The 18,881-nt window shown below is 42.2% G+C and overlaps 1 protein-coding gene across 1 annotated transcript in view; it reads right to left on the bottom strand.

Annotated features, from left to right (window-relative positions):
• Positions 1 to 18,881, bottom strand: part of tbxa2r (thromboxane A2 receptor) — a 36,072-nt gene that overhangs the window by 5,016 nt on the left and 12,175 nt on the right. Inside the window, exon 2 of the mRNA XM_069922991.1 lies at positions 3,208 to 4,065. Within this exon, the coding sequence (XP_069779092.1) occupies positions 3,208 to 4,038 (831 nt within the window). The 5' untranslated portion in view covers positions 4,039 to 4,065. The remainder of the gene's footprint in view (positions 1 to 3,207; positions 4,066 to 18,881) is intronic.

The raw sequence follows: 18,881 nt of genomic DNA, 5'->3' as shown, positions 1-18,881 counted from the left end.
GCCCTTCTTCAAGGTATAAATAAAAGGTCACAGACAACACTAAAAAGTGGAATGGAAGCAATCAGGAGGACAAGGGGAAAGAAACAAGTATCCTTTGTTCGGACCAAAAACATTTGAGAGAACTCTACAGAGAGGTGGAAGGATTGGAAGTCCAGGGGGAAGGTTGCTCACACAGTTCAAACCATCTTGCCACAGTAACAATTACTTCAAAGAAACTGGCAGAAGATGCAGGTGAGAGTTTGTTTAGCGTGCTGCAATTACAGTGCCAGTGACCCAGGTTCCAGTCCAGTGCTGTCTGTACTCCCCATGTCTACATGGATTTCCTCCAGTTGCTGTGGTTTTCTCCTACCCTTCTAAAATGGACAGGGGCTAGTAAGTTAATTCGGGTGTAATTGAGCGGCATGAGTTTAAATGGCCGGAATCGGATCCTAAAGAAAATTTTAAAAATAATTTAAAATGAAACAAATTGAAACAGAAACCCAAAACCAAGTGGAGATGGAATGGAAAGGAGGTTGCTCAAAATGGTTAAATTCAGTATTGGGTCCAGTAGCTGTGCCTTGAGTCTACTTTGGGCACCATTGGAGCTAAGCAGGAGTCTGCAGATAGTCTGAGGTCAGAAGAGGAAGTGGGACAGAGGGTTAAAGTAGCAGCTTGTGCTCACCCTTGAGAATGGAATGGAGGTGTTCGGGAAGCTCCTGTGTTTGGATTCTCCATTGGAGATGGCCACAATCAGTAAGAAGCAAAAGCGGCACATTAAGTGGAAGAAATGCTGCTGCTTTACCTGGGCTGGCTGCCTGGGAATCTGGATGGTGGGAAGCAAACACATTGCAGGCAGTAAAGGAGATAGCCCCGGGAAGGGGGCTGCAGGTACACTGGAGGATGAAGGTCAAAGTTGACAAGGACAGAGTTTCTGAAGTGATAGGGTGAATAGGATCTTTCTGCACCCTCCACTTTATCACCTTTTGCTCCCAGTGGCCAACCATTTCAATTCTGCGGCCCATTCCCATGTTGACATGTCTGTCCTCATGTACTGTCAAACCAAGACCACCATAAATTGGAAGAGGGTCACCTAACATTCTGTCTGGGCACTTTTAAACCAGATGGCATTAACATTTACTTCTCCGATATCTGCTAACCCCCTCCCTCCTCTCCCTCTATTCCCATTCGCTCTGCATTTTTTCCTCCAGCGCTCTACACCCCCCCACCCCTTCCATTTCCATTCAGTGTAATCTCCCCCCTTCCCCTATTTGCTGGTGTGTACTCCCTCCCTTATCCACCTATTATCTCCTGCCTGTGGGCCTGTGCCCCACTAACCCCCACCATTTTATTCAGGCACCTGCCTACATTTTGCTCAAACTTTAATTAAGGGCTCAAGCCAAATATGTTGGCTATGTTTCTTTGCTATATAAAGGACACCTGCTTAGCCTGCTGCGTTTCTCCAGCGTTGTGTTTGTACTTCAATCACGGTATCTGCAGACTTCCGTGTTTTCCACACTTTTCTGTCTCTGACAAAGAGTTCTTGACTTGGCTTCACTCTGCAAGGATGCAGCCTGAGGTATTTTCTATCTTGTTTTAGATGATCAGAACCTGCCATTTTTGAAATTGTGTAATCCAGCTTCAATTTTCCTTGCAGTATGTTGGTCACTCCGATCAGCCCCTGAGTTTGTGGAAAGCCAAATATGAGTCAGGTTCTCACTTTCACCAGGCGAATTTATTGCCCCACCAAAGATTTCTCATCAAAATTAATGGAATGTGTCACCTAAGTGAACAGGTCAAGTACTGATCAGTAAGTAATCAGGAGTAATTGTAACAATGCAATAAACGTCCCTCTATGTGGTCAGGGTTTTAATTGAAGAGATTCTAGACGCGATTCTTCATTACCAATGGAAATTATCGAGAGGTCCTTGAACCTTTGGAGTGTGCAGCTGAGTTTTTGGAAAACTCCTCACAGTGGTTTGGAAGTAAATCATGAAATTCTGTAGACTCTGTGATTGAAGTAAAAACACAAAATGCAGGAGAAGCTCAGCAGATTAAACAATGTCTTTTATGTAGCAAAGAACTGACATTTCAGGCTTGAGCCCTTCATCAAGGTATGAGAGAATGCTAGCAGGCATCTGAATAAAAGATGGGGAAGGTGGGTGGGGGGGTGGGTGGGAGGCAAGGCAGTTGATGATAGATGGAGAAAGGAAGGATGGGACAGCAGCAATGAGGGGAGGGGGGAATGGTAGGGCTGTGTGGGTGAAAGAACTGAAAGGACAGGAAAAGGGAGGAGGGGAAGCAAAGGCGAACGTTTAATGGAAAGCAGTCAAGTCAATGTTCATGCCATGTGGCTGGAGGGTGCCCATCCAGAAAATAAGGTGTTGTTCCTCCAATCTCCGGTGGTCAGGGTGGGACAGTACACAAGGCCATGGTCAGACATGTGAGCACGGGTGACCAAGAATTGAAATGGTTTGGTAGTTGCCAAGTTACAGAATTGCTTTGAGCAAAGTTTATTGTTATCTGATTGAACAAGTACAACCTGACAAATCTGCGTTCTCCGCTCCTCGGTGTAAAACATGCAGACACACAACCAGACGAGTTCCATCCTGAAGCCAAATCAAATCAGCAACTCTTAAGAAACTCAAAATTGTCATAAAATCTGAGGACACTCAGGATGGCATTCGTTCCAAAGCCACACAGTGATGTTTCTGCTAAGTTGTGCGGCAGATGAGTGACTCCAAAATTCACATGACACAATTAGTGCAAACCACATCACAGAGGCAAGCCAGTGCAATCTGAGAAATGCCGTAACTGCAGGACGCTGAAATTCCAAACAAACCGCGAGCTGCGGGAGAGACTCAATAGGTCAGGCAGCATTCGTGGATAAAAATGGTCAGGGAACTTTTCGGGTCGGAACCCTTTATTGGGACGATTGATCCAAAACGTTGACTAACCATTTCTATCCCTGGATGCTGAGTTCTTCCAACAGCTCAAGATTGGGCCAGTGAAGACTGCTCTGAAATTCACTCTGAACTTTGAAGATGGTTTAAAATCACTGATGCAATAGTATCGGACATGTCACACTCATGATTAGGTTTTTTTTTAGCATTTACCCTGCATCTCAGTATATAAGTGAATGCGATTATTGGTTAGTATTGGAAAGGTCAATTAGCCACCTATCCAGTATTTAACAGTATTATCACAGTGACCTCATGAGTTGCTACCTACCAGTAATGGAGACCAGCAGACTGTAGCAATGATCATTATACCCAAGAGTTGGACCATCATTTCCACCTCATGATCTCGACGCCTTTCATGACTCAGTCTCCGACAGCAAACTTTGAACAGTGTTACCACGCTGATTGTATTCAGGAAAACAGACATTGAGAGAGATAACAATCCCACACTGGAAAATAATATTGAAAATGCAACATCATTTGTGCCGTTTGTCATGTTAAAGAAGCACCAGGAATTGGGCCACTGGTGTGTATAATGTCCAAGTCTGCAAATAGGCAGGAGACCAATGCAGAATGCAAACAGCCAAACAAGGAAGACCGTGCACCAAGCGCGCCGTTTGGAGGCATTGGTCGAACGTAGGAATGGCTTGTTGATGCCCAGAAACCGTTCCACTGCCATGGTGGCTCCAAGCAACAGGGGCGTGAGTCCAAAGAACACCATCGAAAATCCCAAAAACTTGCAAAGGTGGCCTTGTGGATCCACTTGGTCCCAGCTGAACTTGGTGTGGTGATACGTCAGAACAATGGATGCAGTTGTAGCAAGGCCTAAAAAATCTGTCAAAACCAGGCCACAAAGGAAAATCAAGAAGGAAGACCGTGACCTGCTCTGGGCTTTCCTGTAGGCACTCACTAATACCGCCAGGGCAATCAGATTCGACAAGAGTCCAACAGCTGAAAAGACGGTGGAAAACCAAGGCGAGGCGTGTGTACTGGAATTGGAACTGGTGCTTTGATTCAGCATCGTGAAGTTACATGTGCATCTGTTCGTTGAGGCCTCACTCGCCATTTTGGAAACTGGTTTCAGTTTGTCTGAGCTATCCATAGATCCAACAATTTACACTCAGGACTCCTGCAACAACAAACAAAAAATAGTCAACTTAGCAAACATCAGTAAGGGTGTTTTAAGTGTAGTAAATTTTAAATTTGGATCTACAGTATGGGAACAGGTCCTTCCAGCTCAGGAGTTCATGTCACCCTCCAACCCCTGTACCTTTTGAAGGATGGGAGGAAATGAAGCACCTGGAGGAAACCCCACGCAGACATGGGGAGAACATACAGACTCCTTACAGCTTTTCACTAGCCACTGTGCTAACTGAGCCACGCTATAGCTAAAGAAAAAAAAAGACCCAAGGACCTTCTTGGACAACTTAAACAAAATACACCAGAAAAATACAATGTCAGCAAACGATTTCTGTTTTAATTCATTTTATCAAAAAGTCCACCAATCAATCCCATCTACTTGAAGGTTCTGCCAGCATGAACAAGACTCAAAGCACAGGTAGGAGTGAAAATCTAAATGTCTTCACGTTTACATGAAAGAAGGTGTAAATTTTGTTGAAAGCAGGATTATGTTTCACTCAAATATCTCCATTTTTGGGACCTGATCGGTGCTTGTCCACACAAAATCCAGAGAGAAATTTCCCCCCCAATCATCTTCCTCTGAACAGGAGAACCATTATGTATAGACACCCGTGTAGATATTAGAGAACTGTCTGCAACCTTAAGTTTCCAGATGTGGGAAATGCTGTCAGCTGAAATCGCATGGTAGGTTAGTTAGCTAAAATTTCATTTTAATGAGACCAAAATGAAAATGATCTATTTTTTAAACGACAAAACAAAGGGTGGTATGGTTAACCTAGTGCCTACTGCAACACTGTTACTGTGCCAGTGACATGGGTTCAGATCTCGCACTGATTGTAAGGATTTTGTACTTTCCCATGTCGGTGTGAGTTTCCTCTGGGTGCTCCAGTTTCCTCCCAGCCTTCAAACAATATATGGGGGTTTAAGGTGAATTGGGTGTAATTGAGCAGCACGGCTCATGGACTGGAAGGGCCTCTGCTGTATGCTGTATATATTTAAATTGCAAATCAGAATTTCAGTGCACCTGTACATTGTACAATGTGTATGACAATAAGCATTATCTTTATCAAATTTACCACACACTATGCAAAAATCCCACAAAAATTCAAGAGCTAAACTCCAATAGAAAATGTATTGCAAATAATCTTTTCAAATAATGGTATTAAAATGGGCTATTTGTTAAATGGGTCAAGAATTGTATTAATCAGCTTGATCATTTTGATCATAGCATCACGTATCTTATTTTTTTGAGTCTGAATAATGGGTCTGCTTGGCCGACCATTTCTCTCCATGGATGCGGCCTGACCAGCTGAATCATTCCATCTTCTCTTGTCCAATGAGAAAAACACCAAAGTCTGCAGACGCTGTGGTTGAAGTAAAAAGACAACGCTGGAGAATCTCAGCAGGACAAACAGTGTCCTTTATATGGCAAAAATAAAGATATATAACCAACGTTTCAGGCTTGAGCCCTCCATCACGGGATGAACCAAATGTCTTGTCCGAAAGACAAAAGTTTCTCTTTGTCCAATCATGTTTTTTATATTTGATAATATCCCTGCTTGTCTGAAAAAGCCTATCATTTAAATTATTCCGACTGTCCATTCTATCTCATTTCATGAAACAGAACAAGGATTGTGCTTTATTATCTTCTGTACCAGAGGACATATGTCAGCTCACAGGAGAACTGTTCACTCAATGTTCTTTTTTCCTGACAGAGATGAGGAGGAATTTTTTCATTCATGGAATTGTGGTTCTTTGGCAATGAATCATTAGTTTGGTCTATGAGCAAATCAAGAGTTATGGGAAAAGGTAGGTTCACATCACAGTGAGTAATGAATTAGGTACGAGGGCAACAAGGTCCAGTCCCGCCTTGAAACTTGTGCTCATATGCAATATCCACTGTCGTCAATGAATTGCTTTTTAGTCATGCAACATCTCACAAACAGAAATAGTTCCTTTACCACTTTCTGCAAATGATTTTCTACAGCAAGTGTCCCATGCAAAATATAGACTAACATATAAGGAAATATGAGATGCACTTTGGCAGTTGATGTACCATAAGACCATAAGGCATAGGAGCAGAAATAGGCTATTCAGTCTGTCAAGTCTGCCCCATCACTTAATCATGAGCTGATGCATTTTCCAACTCAGCCCCACTGCCTGGCCTTCTCGCCATAACCTTTGATGCCCTGGCTAATCAAGAACCTATCCATCTCTGCCTTAAATACATCCAATGGTCTGGCCTCCACAACATCCTTTGGCAACAAATTCCACAGATTTACCACCCTCTGGCTGAAGAAATTCCTATACATTAGGGTGGCATGGTTAGTGTAGTGGTTAGCGCAACGCTGCTACAGCACCGGTGATTGGAACAGTGGTTCGAATCCCATGCTCTCCATAAGAATCTGTGTGCCTGCATGGGTTTTCTCCGGGTGCTCCAGTTTCCTCCCACCATTCAAAATGTACTGGTGTTTTGTAGGAGATTTGGGCCGAAAGAGCCTGTCTAAATTTAAATCTTTAAAAAAATCAAAATTTCAAAATTAAAAAAAATCTATTAGAAGCAGATGCCCTTCAATCCTTTTATGCCCTCTTGTCCTAGACTCTCCCACCATGGGAAACAACTTTTCTATATCTACTCCATCCATGCCTTTCATCAATCAAAATGTTTCAAAGAGATACCCCTCATTCTCCTAAATTCAATTGAATACAGGCCAAAAGCTGTCAAACACTCTTAAAATGATAACCCATTCATTCCCTGAATCATTCTTGTGAACCTCTTCTAAACCTTCCCTAACTTCAGCGCATCCTTTCTGAAATGAGGAGCCCAAAACTGCTCACAATGCTCCAAGTGAGGCCTCACCAGGGCCTTATAAAGCCTTAACATCACATCCCTGCTCATATATTCTATTCCTCTCAAAATGAATGCCAGCGCTGCATTCACCTTCTTCTTCACCACTTCTTCAACATGCAACAGGGGTCCCCAAACATTTTAGACCGTTGACCCCTTTCATGGAATCCTTGATCCCTCATAGGCATGAACAAAAAATTAAATAAATAAAGTGGACTTTTGTTACCTACTTGAAAATAAAGCTAAGGCTTTACAACAAGTAAGCAAGAGATTACAGTAACAGTGAAAAAAAAACCTTTGCTTCTGGCCGGGAAGATGCCAAGTGGAGCTGTGTCCAAGTCTTCAGAATCGGCTACAGCCGGAGTCGGCATGTGCAACTCCATTCTCAACATCGGGTTCGGTGCCATCCACATCGCAGAGGTCTCTTCGGCCTCCTGGCAGGAGCAAGAACCTCGGGCTCCCGGACAGGAGCGGGGACATTGGGCTTTATATTTAACCTCCCAGTGTTTATCGACCTCTTTTTAACCGCCCCCCCCGGCATTTTTCAAACCCTTGGATAGTCCCATTGACCCACCCCCCAGAGGTCGATATCAACCACTTTCCTTCACGCTATCCTGCATAAGGACTCCCAGGTGACTTTGCATCTGGTATTTTAAATTTTCTCCCCATTTCAGAGTCAGAACAGAATTCATCCACTCAGGTAACGTGGTAGAATTGCCCAGTTTTTAAAATCACCCTCATTTAGTTAACATTTATTATATTATTTCTCAACTGAAGTGATTTGTCCAGGCCAGTGGTCCTCAACCATATTTTTTCCACTCACATGCCACCTTAATGAATCCCTTACTGACCACAGAGCATGCAATAGATTCGAAGATGTCTTTATTGTCATGTAATAGTAGAGAACATGTACTATTAGGCAGGCAAAGAGTTGCCATTAGCGTAGCCCAGTGCCCCTTACTGTATGAGAAAAAGAGAAGCGAGAGAGAGTCCCTTCAGTGGGTTCGCCCCCCAGTTCTTCAGATTTATTGTCAGAGTGCTTACATGACATCACATAGAACCCTGAACTTTCTGTTTCCTGTGGGCATGGCAGAATTACCATTATTTGGTGGTGCAAGAAATAAACTGTACACAGCATAAACATGTAAACAAATAAAAGAAATGTAAACAGATAACTAATGTAAACAAACTGACTGTGCAATATAGAGAGAACAAAGAAAATCAATAAAGTGCACAAGTAAGAGTCCTTAAATTAGTCTCTGATCGACTTTGTCATTGAGGGGTCAGGGGCAGCAGCTCTTCCTGATCCTGATGGTGTGAGTTGTGCCACCGATACCTCTTTCCTGATGGCAGCAGCGAGAAGAAATCATGTGCTGGGTAGTGTGGGTCTTTGATGATTGCTGCTGCCCTCTAGCAACTCAAGCTCCAGATCAAGACCTTCAACACGATCAGGAAGCCTTCAGCATCCAAGGCCTTTTGGGACCCTTTCTTGCCCTCGAGTCCCAGCTCCGATACCTGCCTCCCATGAGGCAGTCTCCAGCAGCCCACAGCCCAACTGCAAGTCACCTGTTGCCTGTGAGGGTCCCTCAGTCGCTGATCCCTTCGATGGTCTACTACTATGGTCACCATCCTGTAAGGTAATCTCCTCTGCTTTTCCTTCCCAGCAGGGAGTGTTCTCCCTGTTCCTGGTGCCCTCCGCTGCTCCCCCCGGAGTCTGCAACCCCTTGTGGCTGCTGCCAAGCACAGACGCTGCCTTGTTGGCCAAAGACCCCAAGGTTGCAGGATTTTACTTACAAACATCATCGGCTCTTTTAACAGGCCATTCAAAGCTTGTACAGAACTGCTGGCATTAGGTCTGAGCAGATGACCCCTTTGGAGCAGCACCGTATCCCCGCTCTCTCAAATCTTCTACCGTTCAGCAGCAAGTCTGCAGGATTAAAAGTGAGTATGACAACTCGATATACTTCTACATGCTTCATGTCAGCAAACTCAGACAAATTTCTTCCTTTCTGCATATGCACCAGTGTTAATATCTCTATCCTTACTCTCCCTTGTTTGATTTCTGTCACTGAAAGCTAATTTCATCCTGACATCAATCTAAACCAGTCTGAAGCTCCACCAGCCTGAAATTCTGCTCCAACACTACCTTCCCTTGTCTTGCTTGTTCTACCTTACCTATTGATCCTTACTTTTTGATATCTCAAACCTTGATAGAACTGTATGGAATTTGCAAAGCTCCGACCCCATAAATTCCCCAATTTGACTTTTGCTGCAGTCCACCATTTATAACAGAATAAACTGCAAATTGTTCTCATGCACTCAGGAATATGCTTCCTGACTCTGTGCACTGCTAAATCAATTAACTCTTTAAGTCTCTTCTCAGACGTAGAATGTTGTCGTTTTCAGCTGATTATTTCTCTCTGGCCAAATGCCACATCCAGAGCCAGCCCACATTAATTGAATTCAATTGTTTACTGTTATGTACACTAAGGTATAATGAAGACCATCGTTTTGTGTGTTATTCAGGCAAGTCAACTCATACTTCATTACAGTAGATAGGGTAATAATAAAACAAATGTGCGGGGTGCAGCATTAATAGGTCAAAGTGCAGAATAAAGTAAAAGGTACAGCTTAAATAAATGGGACCCAACAGATCTGATAGATGTTTTCAATGTAAAAAAGAAATGGGAACAACAATTCATGGAATCTGGACATGTGAGAAAGTAGAAAAATTTTGGGAAGATCTAAACCAAATATTAAATAAAATTACAGAAAACAATATACCAAAGAATCCAGAGATCTTCCTCCTAAGTAACATAAAAAACAAAGAATTTGGAATTGATTTGGATGGTGCACAAAAAAGATTTGTTAAGATAGCTCTAGCCGTAGCAAAAAAATGTATTATGTCAACCTGGAAATTGGAAGATAATTTGAAAATACAACAATGGTATATAGAAATGAATAAATGTATTCCATTAGAAAAAATAACATATAATTTAAGAAATAATATTAAAATATTTGAACAAATATGGGAGCCTTACATGAAACACAATAGAGAAAACCTACCGGGGACATTCACTACCTAAATTAACGAAAGGAGAAGGAAATGGAAAGAATTGACTCAGTGGAATTTCTTGTTCATTTTTATTGAATGACAACATTGTTTGACTGGTTTAATGTATCCTAGATTTTGTACTTTAAATGGATGAGGGGGGGAGGTAGGTAGGGTGGGATGGGAGGAGGTGGGGGGGGGAGAAAATGGCACTGTATATATTTGAAAAGGAAATGTATGTATCATGGTTAATGTAGTTTATGGTGTGAAAAATAAAAATTAAAAAAAAAGTAAAAGGTACAGCTGAACATTGCAGAGGCATCATCTTATACTAATGTGAGGTTCATTCAAGAGTCAGATGACAGCAGGATAAACCTGCAAAGCCCACTCCCTTAAATGAATAAAAACAAAAGACATCAACACATAGATAACTGAGAGGAGTGAAGCAGGAAAGACGCTGTGATTGTGGCCAAAATGCTGAAGGAACTCAGCAAGTCTCGCAGCGTCCATAGGAGATAACTAATGTTTCGGGCCTGAGCCCTTCCTCAAGGTCTGAGAAAAGAGCAGGTAGGTGCCTGAATTAAAACACTGCAAAGAAGGAAAGAAAGGGACCTGACTGGCTATAGTACTAAGCTGAAATAGATTCAATTTGTTTTCCCAATTACCATAAAACACTACAACCAGATGGAGCCAAGAGAATGATGTCATCAGAGACACTTGCATGGAACATCAGGATAAGCAGGATTTAATCATAGTTTCATTCGAGGATTGCAAACGTTGGAAAGCAATTTGTTTACTTGAAACTTACTTGATCATACATTTTAGATTTATTTGTGGTTGCTTTGAATGGGAGAAAATTAATGCCTTTCAAACCAATGATGTTTTGTTAAATGCAAAACTAAAAAGCAGATTAAAAATTATAATAGATGGTTCAATTTTATCAACAAAACTTCACATTTCCAATTTTTGATGTTCTTTTGAAAAGGAAGCCACAACTGTAAGTATTGTGTTGGAATCTGCAGCTTTCCTTTCCCACAAAATCATTTCAGTCTTTGAACTCCAGCAAAATACCAAATAAGGATTTACTCCTTGAGTTTACGTTAGCGAGCAGTGAAATTATTAAATTATATCACACTGAACGTTGAAGTATCTCAATTATTTAAAGTGGTCCCTGAGAAAAAATTTTTCTGCAATTATAATAGGTTTGCTTGGAAGTTCTCTGAAGCAATATTAAAACAATTAAAATAACACATAAAAAAGGACTAATTAATTTCCTGTGAATACTTTAAATAATCATAAATTGAGACCAGTATGACGCGCTTATATTTATATTTTAAACCTGTGTGTCCTGAACCAATTTATATATTTTCTCATAGTTTCTGCCCTTCATTCAAAAATAAACAACTTTATGTTGTTAATGTATTTTTATACGAGGAAAGAGTGCAAGGAACCTCTGTGGTAGGTCTGTTTCTATGAACACTGAGAATAGATTATGTGTAAAGGATACAACCTGCCTGGAAAGGCTTCTGTGGTCAAAGTCAAAGAGTGTTGTGGGGGGGGTGGATGGTCTGGGTCTTACTTTGGAAACTGCCACAAGAAGGCACCACGATGAAATCCACCAATCAGCATGCACAATCAATCCAGAAAATCATCGAATGGTCAAGGAGGTCATTTGGCCCATCAGGTTTCTACCAATGGAGGATGCCTCACTTCCCTCTCCTTAGTCATGGACTTTTTTTTTCAAATACTCATGTAATGAGAGGGTTACAAACACATCGCTTTTGTTTAAAATTGAGTTTTCAGCTCATAGTCCTCAATTGTTAAATGGGAAGCTAATTAAGACAAGATTCCGATTCAGGGGTCCTTAAGGCCTTGAAACCTAGAGGAAGACGTAAAGGAATGGGACATAGAGAAGATAATTTGTTATTGGGGACAAGTGGTTGGATTAACAACGTAAAAACTGCCTTTCACAAAGAATGCATTAGTTTTAAGTTATAGCCAACCTAGTATGTGTGGTTTGGGACAGAATGTAGGGTCATTGATGATACAAGTATGAGTGGCGGGAGAGCACCTGGGACTTCCCTTCAGACTGAGGTCGGGTTTGTAATCGCGCCAGGAACTCCAACCAAAGTGGTCAGATTGATGCCAGGACCCCAGACTGAGGTGGTCAGGTTGGCACCGACCTGTCAGATCAGCGGCAGGACCTCTGAGGCAGTCAGAACCTCTTACCAAGGTGGTCAGATCAGCACCAGGACCTCGACCGAGGCGGTCAGATCAGCACCAGGACCTCCAAGGTAGTCAGATGGGTGCCATGACCTCTGACCGAGGCAGTCAGATTGGCTCCAGGACCTTAGACAATCGGCTCCAGGAACTCAGACTGACGCAGTCAGATTGACTCCAGGACCTCTGACCAGGGTAGTCAGATCAGAGCCAGGACCTCTGACTGAGGCGGTCGGTTCGGCGGCATGACCTCCAAGGTTCTCCGAACCACCCATGGTAAGCTTGATTCCTCAATGAGCAGGAGGGTGTCAGACTTTGCTGTTCATTGATTTTTATCTTATCTTATCTTTCACTTTTTTTACACTGTAACAAAATACCCTGTAAGCACCCTTCAAGTGTTCTTTCTCCCTCAACGATCCAAGACTTCGAAAACCTGCCTATTTAACCTCATTACAACTTACCAGCTCAGACTGAATCTGCCTCCACCATGACCCCTAGTAGTGCCTGAACCACAGTGCCATAGGATGAAAATATGTCCTTAAGTCCACCATATCCACACTGGCCATGTACATGAGACCTATTCATGTTACCCTATTCATTACCATTCACTGTGGAAAATCTGTTCTGCAGCAGATTTTCAAGTTAGGGATCTGGACTTGACTGGCAAGTCAAGTGAGCAGTTTATTGCCTATCCTTAACTCCCCTTGAAAATGTGGCAGTGATCTGTGTCGTGATTCTTATTATAGATTGAAGTGAAACAAACAAAGGCTCAACTTTGAACAACCACAATAGTCAAGGGAATTGATTAGTCAATGGTTCTGACCTGGATTTAAATTTCAATACATTTTATTTACAGCACTGTGGAAGCCGATTCCGCCATTTTAAACCCGTGCTACCAAATTCCACCTGAATTAACCACTTATGTTTTGAAGGGTGGGAGAAAACCAAGAAATCCACACAGACATGGGGAGAACAAACAAACTCCCAACTGACAGCGCCAGATTCGAACCCGGGTCGCTGGTGCTACCACTGTAATAGCGTCACACTAACCTGTTAAAAGAAAGATATCATCAAATTTTAGTTTCATTACATTTTTAAGTGTAAAAATTATGGTCTAGTAGGGGGACACCAATACCCCTGAGCAGAAAGCCCTGCAAAAGGTAGTGGACACAGCCCAGGACATCATGGAAAATAAAACCCTCCCCACCAGCGAGAACATCTACAGGGAGCAGTAGCGATCATCAAGGATCCACACCCCCAGCACGTGCTCTGTTCTAACTGTTACGATCAGGAAAGAGGTGTAGGTGCCACAAGACTCACACCATCAGGTTCAGGGACAGCTACTGCCCCTCCACTATCAGACTCCACAACAATATACTCAATCAGGGACTTTATTTCCTCTCTGTATTGCACAATTTGTTTACATTTCTTTATTTTTTTACATGTGTACATTGAGTTTTTTTTTGCACTACCTATCAGTGGCAATTCTGCATCGTCCACAGAAAAAAGAATCTCAGGGTGATATGTGATGCCGCTTATATACTCTGACAACAAATCTGAAATCTGAAGGGCTGCAATTCTGACGTTTGATCATTGGTGGGAGTGCAGCGTTTGCCTAATCGTTTCCCTAACTTATTGTAGTGCTTTTGGGTGCCGTTGTATTGGACGCTTCTGATGTTGTTCGTTACCTTGTGGGTTGGAGCAGGGATCTATATTGTGAGGTGAAAGTGGGGCAGAACAGCACTGGAGCCCGCTACCTCAATTTTCCTAAGTGGGACAGCAAGTTTTTATGGAGTGGGGGCCGAGGATTTGACCAATGTGTCAACGTGGACTCTGATAAATGTTTTGCGTGAATGGGAGGAGTGCTAGCACTTCAGGCAGTTCTGCGCTGAGTGAACCATTGTTTCTTTAACATCTTTTTTTTCTGGACTGTTGATGCAAGCGAAGTCCTTCATCGCTAGTGAATTGCTGAATCTGCCACACCTCTCCTCCACTATGCCCTCACACCAATTAAGTCCCTGATCTAAGTCCGTTTCTGTTGGATGATAAAAGTTCCAGGATGTTGATAATGACCAATAATAACAGGAAGTGGTGAGACTTCCTGTTGATTGAAGACATTGGTGTGGAATTACATTAAGTTTCCTTGCCTGAATAAAAGAAGGACTTGCTGAATATCGGCAAGTCCTTTGCCTGAGTCCTCAGCTAGACCAAAGGAGGATAAGATGAACCCAAACAACACATCCAAAGTATGGTGCTCCCCTACCCCATTACATATGTCCCTCCTCGTTCATGGATCAGTGAGCAAGGGATGCATCTCCTTGTATAAACACAGAAATGCTGGAGGAACTCAACAGATCTCGTAGTGCCTGGAGAAAGTAAAGATATATAACTGGTGTTTCAGACCCGAGGCCTTCATCAAGGTATAAGTAAGAAGCAGGCAAGTATTAAAAGGGGAGAAGGGAAGAAAGGGCAGGGGAAGCAAAAGAAAGCAAGTCCAAGCAAGTGCATGAGCTCAGATCTTGAGAGCAGCAGGGTGTGCCGATGCAGAGCAATGAGAGAGACCCTCACAGAACTCCCTTCGAAGAGAGGAGGAGAACTTCTTCAGGGTTGGCACCCCTTGAGGAGATGTCGTAAGTGAATGGAGTGAAACATGAAAGTCTGCAGATGGTGTGATTGCAGTTAAAACAAAACATTCAAATGCGAGAGGAACTCAGCAGATTTCTCAGCATCCATGGGCGTAAAGGTATATAACCACACCGGGCTTGAGCCCTTCTTCAAGTGAAAAGCAGCCAGATGCCTGAATTAAAAGGCTGGGGAAACCTTAGGTTTTATCTTTACTTCCCATGAATACTGCGAGACCTGCTGAGTTCCTCCAGCATTTCTGCATTTTTACCACAGTCACAGACTTTTGTGTTTCACTTGCATCTCCTTGTTACCAGAAGGTGAAGAACAATTTTGAAACTCAGACTCAACTGAAGTGTTCTTCAGTGTGGGTCTTGTGAACATTACAGTGCCACTTTCCTGCCGCTTCCAAAGAAAAAGGTATGGGTCCACTATCCATCTCTCTGTACTAATGAATTTTCAGGCTATAGCATTCCTTATTAACGGATAACCCTGGTTCACAATATGGAATCCCTGGCAACAAATGAAGATGGAAATGGTGTACCTGCAGAACTTCTGAGGTTAGGTTGTCTGGAAAAAAAAAACCTTTCTCCCTTTTCTTATCCGTGTCCCCCTGGGAAGAAGTCATTTGAGCTCTGTGTTCCTGCTTCAGATCTGGTGGGATGACAACTAGACCCCGTTATTGGATGAGAATTAGAAAGGTACCGTCTGAGCATCCAAAAACATTGAGAAGTCTACACTGTTGCAGGTTCAATATTTGGCTTGTCTGAGAGAAACAATCTCCATTAACTCAGTCACTGTCATCAAACTAACCTGCAAGCAACCGATCCATTAGACAGTGGATGTGTGCGGCTCCACCCAATATTCTTGCCCTGATTTCCTATATGTGGTTCAGACTTAGCATTAGTTGTGCAGGTGTGGCCTCATTTGACATTTGGGCATGAAAGATACATTATACCACAATTATTGTCCTTTCTCTCTGCTCTGTGTGATTTATGTTTAACCATTTAATTTTATAATGTCAGCACTTACTGAATTGCACAGAGATGGAGACCCACACATTAAAAATCATGCAATACCAATCTAATTTTATGGACCTGAATACATTTCCAATTATGAGCACATGTGTAGGATTTCAATCATTTTGAAACATACATGTGACGATTTATATTTTAACGCAAGAATTGTAAAAAAAAATCCCCTGTAACACAGATGTAAGTTTTGATGGGTAATTATCTGAAGAAATTGGCCCACGGGCCTCTGTATAAAGACTCTACCAATGGAATTGCTGAAAAAAAATGCTCAGCTAAGTCAGTCAGTGCCTATTTAAAGAGAAACAGAGACAAAATTTGAGATCAAAGAACTTTCATCAAGAGAAGGTTAAGTCTGTTATAAGTGATGCTTTAATTGTGGTTAATGAGTTGGACAACATCATTGGAAAGTCCTAATCCCACTTCAATTTGATGAATTAAGTTCTTGTAAATGAATGGAACTCCAGACCTTCTCTTTAATCTTCCCCAAATCTGATAGATTCAACGGAAGTATTTTGAAGGGTTGTGTTGGATGGTAACTTGAGTTCTGTAATTCATTTATTTTGCTTTAAACTGGACCATGACTCATCACCATGTCATCATTAATGATGACACCACGGTCATCAGGCAGATTCGCAGATGGCAATGAGGAAGCATGCAGGAGGGAGATAGATCAGCTCGTTGAGTGGTGTCACCACAACGACCTTGCGCTCAACGTTAGCAAAATAAAGGAACTGATTGTGGACTTCAAGAGAGGGAAATCAGGAGAATGCAAACCAGTCCTCATCGAGGGGTCAGCAGTGGAAAGGATTAAGCACTTCAAATTCCGGTGTCAACATCTCTGAAGATTGGTCCTGGGGCCTCCATGCCGATGGAATCACGAAGAAGGCTCGCCAGCGACCACACATTGTGAGGAGGTTGAGGAGATTTGGTATGTCACCAAAGGCTCTTGCAAATTTCTACAGAGAGCATTCTGACTGGTTGCATCACTGCCTGGTATGGAGGTGGCAATGCACAGGACAGTAAAAGACTGTTACAGAGTTGTGAAATCGGCGAGCACCATCGCAGGCATCAATCTTCACTCCATCGAGGACATCTACAAGAGCCGGTGTCTTAAGAAAGCAGACCCTATCCTCAAGGACCTCCACCACCCAGGCCCTGCCCCCTTCACATTACTACCACCAGGAAGGAGGTACAGGAGCCTGAAGACAAACACCTAATGGTACAAAAACAGTTTCTTCCCCTCGGCCATCAGATTTCTGAATGAACAATGAACCACAGACACAACTTCAAATTCTCTTCTTTTGCACTAATTTATTTTTAAAAAAATGCAATTTGTAACAATATTTGTACTTTAATGGTGCTGCAAAACAAATTTTGTTACATCTTCATGAAAATAAATTCTGATTCACTGAAATTACTGTAATCGTGACAAATTACATGCTTCTAGTTGTAAAGATAATTGGCAGTACATAACTTACAGCCTCATCTCTCCCACTGTCAGGTGCAAAACACTGTTGATGCTTAAACACATAACCTTGAACAACATTTCTGAACTAGATCTTCAGCTGAATTTGTAAATATTGAGAAATAAAGGGAGTGAATAAGCAAGGAAGAATGAAGTGCAATATAATGGGACAATTTTGAGTTCTGACAAAGGATCCCAGGCTAAAATGTTGACTTTATCTCTTTCCACCTGGTGAGTGTTTCCAGCATTTTCTCTTTATTTTGGATTTTCAACAATGTCAATTTTGAAAATGTTATAATTTTTTTAAAAAACATTCTTCTATTAGTTAATCCAGAAAATGAACAAACTCGCATCACATTGGACTAATGCAACCTCTAGGAAACATATTTGACCTTGGAAGTTTAATATATCTGCTAAAATAATCCATTCATACGAAGTTCTTCATGGGGATAGAAAGTGCAATATAAATTCATTTTAAAAACATTTTTAAATTTAGACATGCAGCACAGTAACGGGCCCTTTTGGCCTACGAGCCTGTGACACCCAGTTACACCCAATTCACCGACAACACCCCCCGCTATGTTTTTGAACGGTGGGAGGAAACTGGAGCCTCCGGAGGAATCCCACACAGACACAGGGAGAACGTACAAAATCCTTACAGACAGCGTGGGATTCGAACCCTGATCCCAGTCACTGGCTCTGTAACAGCATTGCGTTAACTACTACGCTAAGCATGTCACCCTTGATATAATGCTTACCACACAAGAAGTTAATTGCCAGGCTCAACTGGAACATCCTCATTGAAATACCCAAAACCCTCAAGAAATTTTTGTTTCAATAAGCTCATCACTCTAAATAGGAAAATTAACCTGTTTGTGAATAGAACATTCTTCATTCAACATAGAGTGAGATGGTTCACATAGCAGTTAGCGCAATGCTGTTACAGTACCAGTGACTGGGGTTTGAATGCTGTGATCTCTGTATAAATTTGTATGTTCTCCCCGTGTCTGAATGGGTTTCCACTGGATGCTCTGGTTTCCCCCCACCCTTCAAAACATACTGAGGGTTGTAGGTTAATTGGGTACAATTGGGTGGCACGGGGTCATGGGCCGGAAGGACCTTTTACCGTGCTATATGTCTAAATTTAAACATTCTCATCTCATAGCATTCCTTCTTTTGATTCCTGCTCAGGCAATTATTTATTTTTGAAGTAAGAAGACCGGAGCCATGCATATTATTTCTTACTATGATATAGAAGGAGACCATCTGCTTCATCCTAGGCCCCAGTAGTGTGAGCCCAGAGCCCAGCCATGTTCCCCTTCCTTTACTCCACTGTAGTCTCTAACTTTTCCCTCACATGCCCTTTTTTTCAGTCATTTACCCACTCTGAGTTAATAGCCAATTCATCTAGCAGCTTGTTTTTGTGTTGTGGGAAAAATCTCCCAGCAGAAACCCATGCAGGTACTCCACAAGTCAGGATTGAACACAGGGCATCAAGCATTAAATGTTCCTCTGTGTTTGAGGATGTATTACAACAAGTAACCGAAGAGCATGGGTTGCCGGA

This window comes from Narcine bancroftii, chromosome 3 (assembly GCF_036971445.1).
Source record: "Narcine bancroftii isolate sNarBan1 chromosome 3, sNarBan1.hap1, whole genome shotgun sequence".
NCBI lineage: Eukaryota > Metazoa > Chordata > Chondrichthyes > Torpediniformes > Narcinidae > Narcine > Narcine bancroftii.
The sequence above is the reverse complement of the archived record's forward strand: the minus strand, read 5'-3'. Positions and strand labels throughout refer to the sequence as shown.